The 16392-nt window shown below is 37.5% G+C and overlaps 1 protein-coding gene across 12 annotated transcripts in view; it reads left to right on the top strand.

Annotated features, from left to right (window-relative positions):
- cnot4b (CCR4-NOT transcription complex, subunit 4b) overlaps nucleotides 1–16392 on the top strand; it is a 175427-nt gene that overhangs the window by 49836 nt on the left and 109199 nt on the right. For all 12 annotated transcript variants that reach the window (XM_073058939.1, XM_073058937.1, XM_073058935.1 and 9 more), the window contains exon 2: nucleotides 12239–12479. In XM_073058939.1, the coding sequence (XP_072915040.1) occupies nucleotides 12306–12479 (174 nt within the window). In that variant the 5' untranslated portion in view covers nucleotides 12239–12305. The remainder of the gene's footprint in view (nucleotides 1–12238; nucleotides 12480–16392) is intronic.

The following is a 16392-nucleotide window of genomic DNA, read 5'->3' as shown; positions in this document are numbered from 1 at the left end:
CTCAAGTTGATCAAAATTCACGATCAATTTTGATAAAATACTTAAGATATCAAGATAAAGAAAAGATCCTGAAGACGGCTGCCCAGTGTGCCAGAAAGAGAAATGGGCCATTGATGATAGAAGGGAAAGCAGTTCTTTTCTATCCTGATATAAGTTATAGCCTTTTGAAGAGAAAGAAGGAACTTAACCCAGCGAAAAAAGTTTTATGGGAAAAGGGTTATAAATTCATAATGCGTCACCCGGCAACACTGATAATTTTTTTGGAGGATGGAAAAAGAAGATTTTTTTTACCGATTATCGAGACGCGGAAGAGTTTGCACAAAAACTCCCAAATATTCGCTAACTACACACCAAGATTTCAAATCGAAATGGATTAAAGATGAAGACAGGGACAGTGAATGGAATTGATGGACAGTTAAGGACAGAAGAATATTTAAATATATTCTTAATTATATGATACGGGGGAGAAAGGTAAAAATTTGAGAAATATTAATTGAGAGTAGTGATTTTTTTTCTTCTCATATACTTTTTTATGTTGCGGGGGAGCTTCAGATCGATTGCTATGGGATTCACGTGCGTAATCATAGCGATTGCCATGACCCGTACAACAGAGGGGGGGTAATGTTGTGTTTTTTTTATCCACAGCATTAGTAGGGGGGTATTTTGTTGTTTTCTTTAAAATCTATTTTTCTTCTATCTTTCTTTGCCTGGATGATCGGTGGGGACGCACATAGCAATATGGAGAATTTTAAAAAGATTCCCCAAGGTACCACGAAAGTTGAAAGATTAGGTATTATTATAGATTGGAGTAACCCAATTAAAAACAATGATTAATTTACTGAATTTTTAAAGTTTTAATGTTAATGGACTTAATGGACCGGTGAAAAGAAATTTTTTTTAACATACAGAAAATGAAAATAGATATAGCTTTTTTACAAGAAACACACTTAACAGAGATAGAACATCAGAAATTAAAAAGAGATTGGGTTGGAAATGTTATTGCGGCTTCATTTAACGCAAAGGCGAGAGGAGTTGCAATTTTGGTTAATAAAACTTTACCAATTAAAATACAAAATGTATTAATTGATTCGGTGGGGAGATATGTAATTATACATTGTCAAATTTTTTCAGAACTATGGACTCATGAGTATTTATGCACCAAATGAAAATGATGTAAAATTTATACGAGGCCTTTTTGAATTTGGCTGCCGCACATGACAAAATATTAATAGGTGGAGATTTTAACTTTTGTCTAGATCCAGTTTTAGATAGATCAACAAAGGTTGTTACAAAATCAAAAGTAGCAAAATTAACTTTATCATTGATGAAAGATTTAAATTTGATTGATATATGGAGAAGAATTAACCCAAAAGAAAGAGATTATTCATTTTATTCAAATAGACATAAAACTTATTCAAGGATAGATTTTTTCCTATTAACAACGAATATTCAAGACAGAGTGAAAAATATGGAATATAAAGCAAGAATATTGTCAGATCATTCTCCTTTGATAATAACAATGATAATGATAGAGAAAGAGGAATCGATTTATAGATGGAGATTTAATTCAATATTATTAAAACGTCAAGATTTTTGTGATTTTATGAAAAAGCAGATTCAGTTTTTTTTAAAGATACAAATTCACATTCAGTTGATGATAAATTTATGTTGTGGGAAGCAATGAAGGCATATTTGAGAGGCCAGATAATAAAGTTACACTTCTAAAATTAAGAAGGAATATATGATAGAAATAGATCAATTGGAAAAAGAGATTACAAAATTAGAAAAAGAATCTCAAAGATATATGACAGAAGAAAAACGAAGACAACTTGTTAACAAAAAGTTACAATATAATACACTTCAGACATATCGAACAGAAAAAGCAATTATGAGAATTAAACAGAGATATTATGAACTAGGTGAAAGATCTTCTTGCTTGGCAGTTAAAAACAGACCAGGCTTCTAAAATGATAAATGCAATTAGAACAAGAATAAATAAAATTACTTACAAACCTTTAGAAATTAATGAAACTTTTAAGAATTTTTATTCTGAACTGTATCAATCAGAATCACAAAATGACAGTGTCAAGATAGAAAGGTTTTTTATCACAAATAACTCTTCCAAAATTGAATTCGGAAGAACAGAAGGGATTAGATTTGCCTTTTACATTAAAAGAGGTCGAAGAAGCTCTAGGATCACTTCAAAGTAATAAATCCCCAGGAGAAGATGGTTTTCTGCCCAAATTTTACAAAAAGTTTAAAGATTTACTAATTCCTCCTTTTATGGAGTTAATACATCAAGCGGAAAGAACGCATAAACTTCCAGAATCTTTTTCGACAGCTATCTTAATAGTATTGCCAAAAAAAGATGGATCTTTTAAAGCCAACATCATATAGACCGATTTCTTTGTTAAACATTGACTATAAAATAATAGCAAAAATTTTATCTAGCAGATTATCTAAATACTTAGCAAAATTAATACATATGGATCAAACAGGATTTATCAAAAACAGACAATCGGCAGATAATGTAACCGGGTTACTTAGCATAATTTATTTGGCACAAAAGAGGGAGAAAATGAGTGTGGCAGTTGCTTTGGATGCAGAAAAAGCATTTGATAGATTGGAATGGGATTTTTTATTTAAGGTATTGGAAAAATATGGATTAGGAGTATCTTTTATAAAATGGATTAAAACCTTAAATACTAATCCCAAAGCTAAAGTAGTGACAAATGGTCAAATTTCAACACCATTTCAGTTAACAAGGTCAACTAGGCAAGGTTGTCCATTATCACCTGCTTTATTTGTGTTGGCGATAGAACCATTAGTTGAATTGATTAGAACTGACTCAGATATTATGGGTTTCAGAGTTAATCAGGAGGAATATAAGATTAACTTATTTGCTGATGATGTTTTGATTTATCTAACTAACCCATTGCATTTGTTGCGTAAATTATCTTCTAGATTGGAAGAATATGGGAAAATATCAGGGTACAAAATAAATTGGGATAAAAGTGAAATTCTACCCCTTACTAAAGGAGATTATAGTCAATGTCGATTAATAACTCAATTTAGATGGCTGATAAATGGTATAAAATATTTAGGTATAAGAGTTGATAATGATATAAAGAACTTATATAAGTTAAATTATTTACCATTATTGAAAATAATTCAAGAAGATCTTGATAAATGGATGATATTACCAATAACATTAGTAGGTAGAGTAAATGCTGTAAAAATGAATATATTCCCTAGATTACAATACTTATTCCAATCACTACCAATACAACTACCCCAGAAGTTTTTTTCAAGAGTTAAATAAATATGTGAGTAAGTTCCTTTGGAAAGGTAAGATGTCAAGAATATCGTTGGAAAAATTGACATGGAAATTTGATCGGGGAGGGTTACAACTTCCAAACTTTAAGAATTATTATAAAGCAAATCAACTTAGATTTATTGCATCTTTTTTTGATAAAGATAAACCGGCATGGATTAGAATAGAACTAGATAAAATAGGAGAAAATACACTAGAAGATTTTATATATAAATGGGAATCTAAATGGATACGGGAAAAGAAAGAATCTCCTATATTAAAACATTTGATTGATCTATGGATTAAAATAAATGTTGATGATGAGATAAGGAAATCTTTATTAGCAAAGAGACCTTTAATTCAAAATGAACTTATTCCTTTTACAATGGATAATCAACTTTTATACAACTGGTTTCAAAAAGGGATTAGATATATAGGAGATTGTTTTGAAGGAGGTATATTAATGTCATTTGATCAATTAAAGAATAAATACAAAATATCAAACAGCACTCTTTTTTGTTATTTCCAATTAAGGGCTTATTTAAGAGAAAAATTGGGTCAAACAATGTTATTGCCAAAATCTAATGAAATAGAAACTTTAATTCAAAAAGGAAAAATTAAAAAATTTATTTCTTGTATGTATAGTTTGATTCAAAAACAGGCAATTAAACAAGGAATCCATAAGTCAAGACAAAAATGGGAAACTGATTTGAATATTAAAATTGAAGAAACAAGTTGGTCAAGACTATGTCTTGATAGTATGACAAATACAACAAATGTCCGGTTAAGATTAGTGCAATATAATTTTTTACATCAATTATATATTACACCACAAAAACTAAATAAATTAAACCCAAATTTATCTGATCAATGTTTCCGATGTAATCAAGAAATTGGTACTTTTTTACATTCTACTTGCACTTGTTCTAAAATTCAACCTTTTTGGACAAATTTAAGAGTTTTACTGGAACAAATTATTGGAACACAACTTCCACATAACCCAACAGTATTTTTATTAGGTGATATTGAAGGGATAAAACTGAAACCCAAATTGAATAAATATCAGAAAGAATTCATAAAAATTGCATTGGCAGTAGCCAAAAAGGCTATTGCAGTTACTTGGAAATCGAATTCATACTTAAGTATAGATCGTTGGAAGAATGAAATTTCCAGCTGTATTCCACTTGAAAAAATTACTGATAATTTAAGAGATAAATATGAAACATTTCTGAAAATTTGGCACCCTTATTTACAAAAGACAGGATTAAATATATAGGTGCTCCAAAGATGAAATAATTGGTTATTTGGGGAGATAAATAAATATATATACCAAAGTTATTATGAACTCCGTGGAGCATGTGGGGATCTTCCAATATCCAGGCATTCTTTCTTTCTTTCTTTTTTCTTTTTCTTTTCTTCTATAGGGATATGTTAGGGGGGAGGGGGGAAGGGTTGATATTTTTGTTTTCTTTCTGCAATCATTTGAAAACTCAATAATAAAAAAAAAAATTTTTTAAAGGATGTCTCTGAGTGGCTGCAGAACATTCTGGAGTGGGAGGGTGAACAGCCAGTGGTCGTGGTGCACATAGGTACCAACGATATAGGTAAAAAATGGGATGAGGTCCTACAAGGTGAATTTAGGGAGTTAGGAGATAAACTAAAAAGTAGGACCACAAAGGTAATAATCTCTGGATTACTGCCAGTGCCATGTGCTAGTCAGAGTAGAAATAGGAGGATATTTCAGATGAATACGTGGCTTGAAAAATGGTGCAAGGGGAGGGATTCAAATTTCTGGGGCATTGGAACCAGTTCTGGGGGAGGTGGGACGGTATATACAGGACGGTCTGCACCTGGGCTGGACTGGAACCAATGTCCTAGGGGGAGCGTTTGCTACTGCTGTTCATGAGGATTTAAACTAATGTGGCAGGGGGATGGGAACAAGTGCAGAGAGACAGAGGGGTTTAAAATGAGGGTAGAAGCAAAAAGTAGTCAGGTGAAAAGTAAAAGTGGCAGGCAGGCAAATCCAGGGCAAAAAGCAAAAAGGGCTACTTTTCAGCATAACTATATAAGGGCTAAGAGTGTTGTAAAAACAAGCCTGAAGGCTTTGTGTGTCAATGCGCGGAGCATTCGTAACAAGGTGGATGAATTGAATGTGCAGATAGTTATTAATGAATATGATATAGTTGGGATCACAGAGACATGGCTCCAGGGTGACCAAGGATGGGAGCTCAACATCCAGGGATATTCAATATTCAGGAGGGATAGACAGGAAAGAAAAGGAGGTGGGGTAGCATTGCTGGTTAGAGAGGAGATTAACACAATAGAAAGGAAGGACATTAGCCTGGAGGATGTGGAATCGATATGGGTAGGGCTGCATAACACTAAGGGGCAGAAAATGCTTGTGGGAGTTGTGTACAGGCCACCTAACAGTAGTAGTGAGGTTGGGGATGGCATTAAACAGGAAATTAGAAATGCATGCAATAAAGGAACAGTATTTATAATGGGTGACTTCAATCTACATATAGACTGAGTGAACCAAATTGGTAAGGGTTCTAAGGAAGAGGATTTCTTGGAATGTATGCGGGATGGTTTTCTGAACCAACATGTCGAGGAACCAACTAGAGAGCAGGCCATTCTAGATTGGGTATTGAGCAATAAGGAAGGATTAGTTAGCAATCTTGTCGTGCGAGGCCCCTTGGGTAAGAGTGACCATAATATGGTGGAATTCTTCATTAAGATGGAGAGTGACATAGTTAATTCAGAAACAAAGGTTCTGAACTTAAAGAAGGGTAACTTTGAAGGTATGAGACGTGAATTAGCTAAGATAGACTGGCAAATGATACTTAAAGAGTTGATGGTGGATATGCAATGGCAAGCATTTAAAGATCACATGGATGAACTACAACAATTGTTCATCCCAGTTTGGCAAAAGAATAAACCAGGGAAGGTAGTGCACCTGTGGCTGACAGGGGAAATTAGGGATAGTATCGTCCAAAGAAAAAAACATATAAATTAGCCAGAAAAAGTGGCACACCTGAGGACTGGGGGAAATTCAGAGTCCAGCAGAGGAGGACAAAGGGCTTAATTAGGAAAGGGAAAAAAGATTATGAGGGAAAGCTGGCAGGGAATGTAAAAACTGACTGTAAAATCTTTTATAGATACGTGAAAAGAAAAAGATTGGTCAAGACAAATGTAGGTCCCTTAGTCAGAAACAGGTGAATTGATCAAAGGGAACAAGGACATGGCAGACCAATTGAATAACTACTTTGGTTCTGTCTTCACGAAGGAGGACATAAATAATCTTTCGGAAATAGTAGGGGACCGAGAGTCTAGTGAGATGGAGGAACTGAGGGAAATACATGTTAGTAGGGAAGTGGTGTTAGGTAAATTGAAGGGATTAAAGGCAGATAAATCCGCAGGGCAGATGGTCTGCATCCCAGAGTGCTTAAGGAAGTAGCCCAAGAAATAGTGGATGCATTAGTGATAATTTTTCAAAACTCCTTAGATTCTGGATTAATTCCCGAGGATTGGAGGGAGGCTAATGTAACCCCACTTTTTAAAAAAGGAGGGAGAGAAAAACTGGGGAATTATAGACCAGTTAGTCTGACATCGGTGGTGGGGAAAATGCTAGAGTCGATTATCAAAGATGTGATAACATTTGGAAAGCAGTGAAATCATCAGACAAAGTCAGCATGGATTTGTGAAAGGAAAATCATGTCTGACGAATCTTACAGAATTTTTTGAAGATGTAAGTAGTAGAGTGGATAGGGGAGAGCCAGTGGATGTGGTATATCTAGATTTTCAAAAGGCTTTTGACAAGGTCCCACACAGGAGATTAGCGTGCAAACTTAAAGCACACGGTATTGGGGGTATGGTATTGATGTGGATAGAGAATTGGTTGGCAGACAGGAAGCAAAGAGTGGGAGTAAACGTGACCTTTTCAGAATGGCAGGCAGTGACTAGTGGGGTACCGCAAGGCTCACTGCTGGAACCCCGGTTGTTTACAATATATATTAATGATTTAGACGAGGGAATTAAATACAGCATTAAATGCAGATGACACGAAGCTGGGCAGCGGTGTTAGCTGTGAGGAGGATGCTAAGAGGATGCAGGGTGACTTGGATAGGTTAGGTGAGTGGGCAAATTCATGGCAGATGCAATTTAATGTGGATACATGTGAGGTTATCCACTTTGGTTGCAAGAACAGGAAAACAGATTTATTATCTGAATGTTGGCCAATTAAGAAAAGAGGAGGTACAACGAGACCTGGGTGTCACTGTACACCACTCATTGAAGGTGGGCATGCAGGTACAGCAGGTGGTGAAAAAGGCAAATGGTATGTTGGCATTCATAGCAAAAGGATTTGAGTACAGGAGCAGGGAGGTTCTATTGCAGTTGTACAAGGCTTTGGTGAGACCGCACCTAGAGTATTGTGTGCAGTTTTGGTCCCCTAATCTGAGGAAAGACATTCTTGCCATAGAGAGAGTACAAAGAAGGTTCACCAGATTGATTCCTGGGATGGCAGGATTTTCATATGAAGAAAGACTGGATCGACTAGGCTTATATTCACTGGAATTTAGAAGATTGAGGGGGGAACTTATTGAAATGTATAAAATTCTAAAGAGATTGGACAGGCTAGATGCAGGAAGATTGTTTCCGATGTTGGGGAAGTCCAGAACGAGGGGTCACAGTATAAGGATAAAGGGGAAGCCTTTTAGGACCGAGATGAGGAAAAACTTCTTCACACAGAGAGTGGTGAATCTGTGAAATTCTCTGCCATAGGAAACAGTTGAGGCCGGTTCATTGGCTATATTTAAGAAGAAGTTAGATATGGCCCTTGTGGCTAAAGGGATCGGGGGTATGGAGAGAAAGCAGGTACAGGGTTCTGAGTTGGATGATCAGCCATGATCATACTGAATGGCGGTGCAGACTCGAAGGGCCGAATGGCCTACTCCTGCACTTATTTTCTATGTTTCTATGTTAGGTGGTGGGAAGTTGAAATCGTACAGACACTAAGGTTACTATTACAGTGTGCATTTTGTGTGCCTGCTCCTCCAGGTGAAGATGTGGTAGTGATTTAATATAAAGAGTGCAAGTTGGTTCAGTAATACCTCTGTGTACTAATCATTAAGTCTTAAATATATTCTGTGTTCGTTGTTTGTTAGTGGGTTTGACTAAGTTCTATGAGGAAATTCAAATGTTCAAGTTACAAATTTATTTATCATGTGCATATCAAAACATACAGTGAAATATGTTTGCATTCACAAACAACTCACCTGACGATGTGCTGGGGTAGCCCGCAAGTGTCACCACACTTTATGGCGTCAACATAGCTTGTCCACAGTAACAGTATGATCACAATGTCAGGTAATTCATGGGGTATTCATGATCCTTGGATCAGTGGGGTGGGGGGAGGTAATTGACTTTTAAAACTTAATTTCATTATTGAGTTTTGGACAGGACAATGAAAACTTGGACATGTGTTGGTATCTGCATTTCTGGTGTTCCTTGTTTTAATTTCATATTTAAAGTAGCTAATTTACAATGACCTTTAAGAAATGAGTGTCTGCAAACCAAATGACTTGTTTGGTGGCGACCTGCTTCTTCTCATAAAGTTGAAACCAATCACATTTGCTGATTTAGGAATTTTTTTTTAAAAAACAGTTGCTTTGAATAAGATATGCTGACTCACTGAAGTATGAACAGGAACTTGCATCAGTGGAAGTGGTTTATTTTCTGTACTACCTCTGCAAGCGAAACTAAAAATATCATGTTCCAAAAAAGGCAAGGATCCTGCATTACAGTACAGTTCCTGGTTCTATTGGGCAAAGAAGGAAAGCAAAAGTAGATTGATCAGGGTTTGTTTATTTCTCCTGACTCTGGAAATATGTGACACAACCTGCATCTTAAACCTCACCCAGACAAAACAAGTCTTCAAGCAGAACTACTAAAGCAGACTCCTTGATGCTGCCTTAATACTAAAACATTTCCTTTTTTTTCCCTTTTGTGTTGCTTCATATAAAATCATTTGTTTTGCTCACAATTCCTTTGTGATAAAGGATTAAAGGATAGTTTTTGAACACAACCTCTGCTGTAAGGTGTTTAAATCTTTATACTTGTGACAGGTTAACTCTGAATGAGGTCTTGGCTGCAGAAAGGAGTTTTAGCTGCAATTAAGATTGGGCGGGGGGGGGGGAGGGGGGAGGGAAAAAAAAGAAGATTGGGCAGAATGTTACAGTAACTCATTATAGCCACTGCATAGTTTTTATGCCAAACAGGTGAATGCATTTTTTTCTTAAGTTTCTAGTATACTCAGGCCATGATAACTTTAGACTACAGTTTTAATTGGATAGCATTATAATTCTAAGTTTGTCCCCAAAAAAAACAAGATGCATGTAGAGGCATCGCCATATGGACCTGAAAACCCTCAGTCTGGACAGTAGTTACGTGTTTGGTATTTTCCCTGTTTCTCTGCTTGAGGTGGAAAAGAATGGGATTCCTGCCTGGGACTAACTAACATAAGATTGTGAAATTCACAATAAATGGGGTATTATTGTCGATAATACCACAAGCTTGTTGCATCTGGAAGCTAATGCAACTCAGAAACGTAGAAAACCTACGGCACAATACAGGCCCTTCGGCCCACAAAGCTGTGCCGGACGTGCCCTTAACTTAGAAATTGCCTAGGGTTACCCATAGCCCTCCATTTTTTCTGAGCTCCATGTACCTATCCAGGAGTGTCTTAAAAGACCCTATCATATCTGCCTCCACCACCATCTGTGGCAGCCCATCCCATGCACTCACCACTCTCTACATTTAAAAAAAATTCATGTCTTGGTTCCCATTATAAAATCGAGGATTCTAAGTTGACACGTGGGAAAAAAAATGTTTATTTGTTGTTCAGTAGATGTGGTAGGGGAAGATGTCATAAATTAAAAGTAGTTTCTTGCAAAATGAATTCATCACATGTCCAGCAACATGGATAGCATTGTCCAATTAATTGTATTCTATGTGCAACATATGTTTTTTCTGTTAGAAGTTGACCAAGTTTATCTTTCATGAATGTTTAAGTTTCCATGGAAACATTTGGATAAAAGTCGAATGTTCCCAGTGTCCAGACCCATGTTCAGTCATTGTTCAATAACAAAACTGAATTTGTGTCCATCTTTTGACAACTATGTGCATATATAATATAAATGTTTTGCCACATGATGAAGAGTAATAGATTGTGCTGTGTGTTGTGTAAAGACATGTTGTGTATGATACTTTGAGTATCTAGCAGTAGTAGAATATAGTTAATCTACAGTGGGTGTCTAAAATGAAAGGATCTTATTTGACATATATACATAGAAACACAGTAAAATGTGCCATTTGCGACAAATCAAATCAATAAGGATTGGGCCTGGCAATTCTTGCCATGCTTCTGGTGCAATGTAGCATGTGTACAACTCAACCCTAACCTGTACTACTTTGGAATGTGGGAGGAAACCGGAATATTCGCAGGAAACCCATACGGTCACGAGGACAATGTACAAACTCCTTACAGACGGCAGTGGAAATTCAACCCTGACCTTACAGCTGACACTGTAACAGCATTACGCTAACAGTTATGCTACAGTGTCGACCAAAATAATTGACTTCAAAAATATTTATCTACTGTTTGTTTACAGGTATGAAGTAGCATTTTCAAACAGATGGTCTTGAGTCATTGCTTGGAGAGTGCAGGAGTTGAACAGGAAAGCACAACAGATTACGTTCTAACCTCCTTTCTAATGTTGGTGCTTATTATGCAATAATTGAAGTTTTGCTTTCCAAAGACTTGCTAGTCATTTATTTTGTGCAGAATCTAAGTTCAGTAAGTAGCTTTAGTATAGTCGCCATTTAATTTTGTTTCGATACATGTTCAGTCTGAACTTTGTTGAAGCTACTTAGAAGTGTCTGTCATATCAATAAAAGTCTGAAGCAAAGTGCTGGTGCTGCTCTTAGGGCAGTATCGCTAATAGAAATCTCTCAGCAGACTAACTCACTCTTCGTGAGAAAGGAGTGTGTGGTATCATGGGAAAACAATCCTTGTCGTATGTACACGATTTGTTCCATCGTTTGATAAAAGTTAAAATGTCTCTGACATGCTAATATTTCCAAGCTGAGACCATCCAACTTGACGGATTGTGTAATTGTATACTTTCCCAGCTGCTTTGAACTGAGGGTGCCTAAGATTAATAAGAAAGCCTTCAGGCTTGTCTAATTAATCTTGGGCTCCACTCATCAATCTACCATGATAAATGAACATTGTAATATTGGAAATGAAGTGAGACTGCATGTTGCTATGTGAAGTTATTTCTTTGAGTTCCATAGAAACCGTCTGCTTAAGTACATAATCATTCAACCCAAGTATTGTCTTTAAATAAATGTGCTGTAGTACTGGAGTGAAATATTAGTGGCTGCACTTTTGTTCTCATGATTTCCATGATAGGAGTAATTAGAACTAGATTACAGAACAGTAACTCCTCCTAATTCAAAATGGTGTACTTGGTGAAACAAATTCCATACATGAAAGTCTAGAAAGTGAGGATTTATCTCTGAATTATCAAGCTGAAAATACCACCACCTGTGGTAAACGGAACAAAAGTACTTGACATTTAATTATACTAAAAGCATTTGACATTTAGTTTCATGGGTTGTTGTATTGAAGTCCATTGACAGACTTGGGCTTTGATTGCTATTTTGCAAATGTGCAAGGATGAGTTAAGCCATAGTACCATTTATAAAACTAGTTAAATGGGTTATGTGGTACTTAAATGGCACTTCACATTGGTGTGTGATTCAAGCTGTGTATTGTTGTAATTGGTTTCTAACTTTTTTTTAACATGGGTTAATTGTGAAAGCATGCTTCTGAAACACTTTCTTTCTGTGTTGGTTATACAGACTTGAAATATACTCAGATTTGCACAGTTTCATTGGTGAGAAGTTGAAAATCCTGTGAACACTGGAGATGTCTCGCAGCCCTGACACGAAAGAGGACCCTGTTGAATGCCCACTTTGCATGGAGCCTCTTGAAATTGATGACATCAACTTCTTCCCTTGCACCTGTGGCTACCAGATCTGTCGTTTCTGTTGGCACCGTATACGCACAGATGAAAATGGCCTCTGTCCAGCCTGCAGAAAAGTAAGCTTATTTAATAGAAGCTATGAACCAAGCTTGCAACCAGAAATACTGATTGTGCTTGTGCTGTTATGTCTTTATGTATCTAGTATGTTTGATTATGGATTAAAAAGGCAGTCAGTGGAAGGTGGGAAGTGAAAGCCCAGTGAGGAGGCAGTGGCTGCTGGTGTTCTATTCCAGATGACCCTCAACCTTGATTTATTTGGGACTACCATGATGATATGGTTGTCATTTCAGAACAAGTATCTTTGGCAAATGCAAGTTTATTCCCAGTCCATACAGTGGAGTTATGGAAATCCGCTTTCAAACAAAGGACAATCGTGAAGATGGAAACAAAAAACAAAATTGTTTAGTTAAAGGACACCACTTGGCTCTTAGCCAATCTGCCTTACAAAGGGCTCTAGCATAGATTATAAACTGAAATCCCAAAGTTAGACCAAGATAATTTGGATCAGCCAATAAGATCAAAGTCCACCCACAATATAAATTTATTATCAAAGTACATACAGTTGCATGCAAAAGTTTGGGCACCCCGGTCAAAATTTCTGTTACTGTGAATAGTTGTGAGTAGAAGATGAACTGATCTCCAAAAGTCATAAAGTTAAAGATGAACCATTCTTTTCAACATTTTAAGCAAGATTAGTGTATTATTTTTGTTTTGTACAATTTTAGAGTGGGGGGGGGGAAGGAAAGGAGCACCATGCAGAAGTCTGGGCACACCAAGAGATTTGAGCTCTTGGTTAACTTTTACCAAGGTCTCAGACCTTAATTAGCTTGTTAGGGCTATGGCTTTTCACAATCATCGTTAAGAAAGGCCAGTTGATGCAAATTTCAAAGCTTTATAAATACCCTGACTCCTCAAACCTTGTCCCAACAATAAGCAGCTGCCTAGCATTCTGAAAATTAAAATAAATCATGCCCACAAAGCAGGAGAAGGCTATAAGAAGATAGCAAAGCGTTTTCAGGTAGCTGTTTCCTCAGTTCATAATGTAATTAAGAAATGGCAGTTAACAGGAACAGTGGAGGTCAAGTTGAGGTCTGGAAGACCAAGAAATCTTTTCGAGAGAACTGCTCATAGGATTGCTAGAAAGGCAAATCAAAACCCCTGTTTGACTGCAACAGACCTTCAGGAAGATTTAGCAGACTCTGGAGTGGTGGTGCACTGTTCTACTGTGCAGTGACACCTGCACAAATATAACTTTCCTGGAAGAGTCATCAAAAGAAAACCTTTCCTGCGTCCTCGCCACAAAATTCAGCGTCAGAGGTTTGCAAAGGAGCATGTAAACAAACCTGATGCATTTTGGAAACAAATCCTGTGGACCAGGGGTGTCAAACTCATTTTAGGTCACGGGCCGGATTGAGCAAAATGCAGCTTCATGCAGGCCGGATCAGTCGGACGCGTGCAAACGCAGCTTTCGTTGCCTCCGTTTTTTCAGCCTGCTCTCATGTGTCTCAGTCTCTGCTATAACTACAAAGTGTTTCACTTTACAAATTCCGTTTCTTATGAAGAAGACTGCCGAATAAACACTAAAAACCCTGAAAACCTGGTACCTGAATAAACTCAGCATTAGCCATATCATACGCCATAGGCGCTTCGATTACTGGGGCCAGCTTTAATAGTAATTAGATATTATCTCGCGGGCCAAAGATAATTCCACCGCGGGCCGGATTTGGCCCGCGGGCCTTGAGTTTGACATATATGCTGTGGACTGATGAAGTTAAAATAGAACTTTTTGGCTGCAATGAGCAAAGGTATGTCTGGAGAAAAAAGGGTGCAGCATTTCACGAAAACAACACCTTTCCAACTGTTAAGCATGGGGGTGGATTGATCATGCTTTGGGCTTGTGTTGAAGCCAGTGGCACGGGGGAACATTTCACTTGTAGAGGTAAGGATGACTTCAGTTAAATACCAGCAACTTCTGGAAGCAAACATCACACTGTCTATAAGAAAAAAAGCTGAAGAAGAAAAGAGGATGGCTTCTACAACAGGATAATGATCCTAAACACACCTCAAAATCCACAATGGACTACCTCGAGGCACAAGCTAAAGGTTTTGCCATGGCCCTCACAGTCCCCCGACCTAAACACCATCAAAAATCTGTGGATAGACCTCAAAAGAGCAGTGCATGCAAGATGGCCCAAGAATCTCACAGAGCTAGTAGTCTTTTACAAGGAAGAATAGGCAAGAATCCCCCAAACAAGAATTGAAAGACTCTTAGCTGCCTACAGAAAACATTTACAAGCTGTGATACTTGCCAAAGAGAGTGTTACTCAGTACTGACCATGCAGGGTACCCAAACTTTTGCTTCAGGCCCTTTTCCTTTTTTAATCTTGCTTAAAATATTAAAGAAATGTGTCGTCTTTAACTTTATGCCTTTTGGAAATCAGGTCATCTTTTACTCGCTTAGCTATTCACAGTAACAGAAATTTTGACCAGGGGTGCCCAAACTTCTGCATTCCACTGTATATGTTACCATGTACATCCCTGAGATTTGTTTAGATCATAAGACATAGGAGCAGAATTATGCCATCTGACCCATCGAGTCTGCTTCACCATTCAATCATGGCTGATCCTTTTTTACTCTCCTCCTCAACCCCAGTTCCCGACCTTCTCCCTGTAACCTTTGATGCTATGTCTAATCAAGAACCTATCAATCTCTGCCTTAAATACACCTAACGACCTGGCCTCCACAGCTGCAAATGGCAACAAATTCCACAAATTCACCACCCTTTGGCTAATGGATTTTCTCTGCATCTCTGTTTTGAAAGGGCGCCCTTCTATCCTGAGGCTATACCCTCTTGTCCTAGACTTTCCCACCATGGGAAACATCCTTACCACATCTACTGTCTTTTCCTTTTTAATATTCGTAATGTTTCAATGATATGCCCTCCTTCATCCTTCTGAATTCCAGTGAGTACAGACCCAGAACCATCAAACATTCCTCATCTGATAACCCTTTCATTCCTGGAATCCTCCTTGTGACCCTCCTCTATATCCTGTCCAATGCCAGGTGCTAAAATGAGGTGCCCAAGACTGTTCACAATACTCAGGTGAGGCCTCAGTATCACATCCTTGCTCTTGTATTCTAGACCTCTTGAAATGAAACCTAAAATGGCATTTGCCTTCCTCACCACCAACTCATTCTGCAAGTTAACATTCAGGGTGTTCTGCACAAGGACTCCCAAGTCCCTCTGCATCTCAGATTCCTGGATTTTCTCCCCATTTAGAAAATAGTTGGTACGTTTATTTCTACTGCCAAAGTGCATGACCATGCATTTTCCAAGATTGTATTTCATTTGCCATTTTCTTGCCCATTCTCCCAATCTGTCGAAGTCCTTCTGCATCCTACCTGTCTCCTCAACACTACCTGCCCCTTCATTAATCTTTGTATCATCTGCAAACTTGGCAACAAAGCCAGATATTCCATCATCTAAATCATTGATATACAGCATAAAAAGAAGTAGTCCCAGCACTGACCCCTGCGGAATACCACTAGTCACTGACAGCCAACCAGAAAAGTATCCTTTTATTCCCACTTGCTGCCTCCTACCAATCAGCCAAAGCTCTAACCATGTTGGTAACTTTCCTGTAATACCATGGGCTCTTAACTTGTTAAGCAGTCTCATGTGTGGCACCTTGTCAAAGGCCTTCTGAAAGTCCAAATATAAAACATCCTCTGCACCCCCTTTATCTATCCTACTTGTAATCTCCTCAAAGAATTCCAACAAAATCAGTAGGCAGAATTTTCCCTGAAGGAAACCATGCTGACGTTGTACTATTTTGTTGTGTCACCAAGTATTCCATCACCTCATCCTTAACAATTGACTCTACCAACCACTGAGGTTAGGCTTACTGGTTTATAATTTCCTTTCTGCTGCCTTCCTCTTTTCTTAAAGAGTGGAGTGACGTTTGCAA

The sequence above is a fragment of the Hemitrygon akajei genome, chromosome 10 (genome assembly GCF_048418815.1).
Source record: "Hemitrygon akajei chromosome 10, sHemAka1.3, whole genome shotgun sequence".
NCBI classification, from domain to species: domain Eukaryota; kingdom Metazoa; phylum Chordata; class Chondrichthyes; order Myliobatiformes; family Dasyatidae; genus Hemitrygon; species Hemitrygon akajei.
The sequence above is the reverse complement of the archived record's forward strand: the minus strand, read 5'-3'. Positions and strand labels throughout refer to the sequence as shown.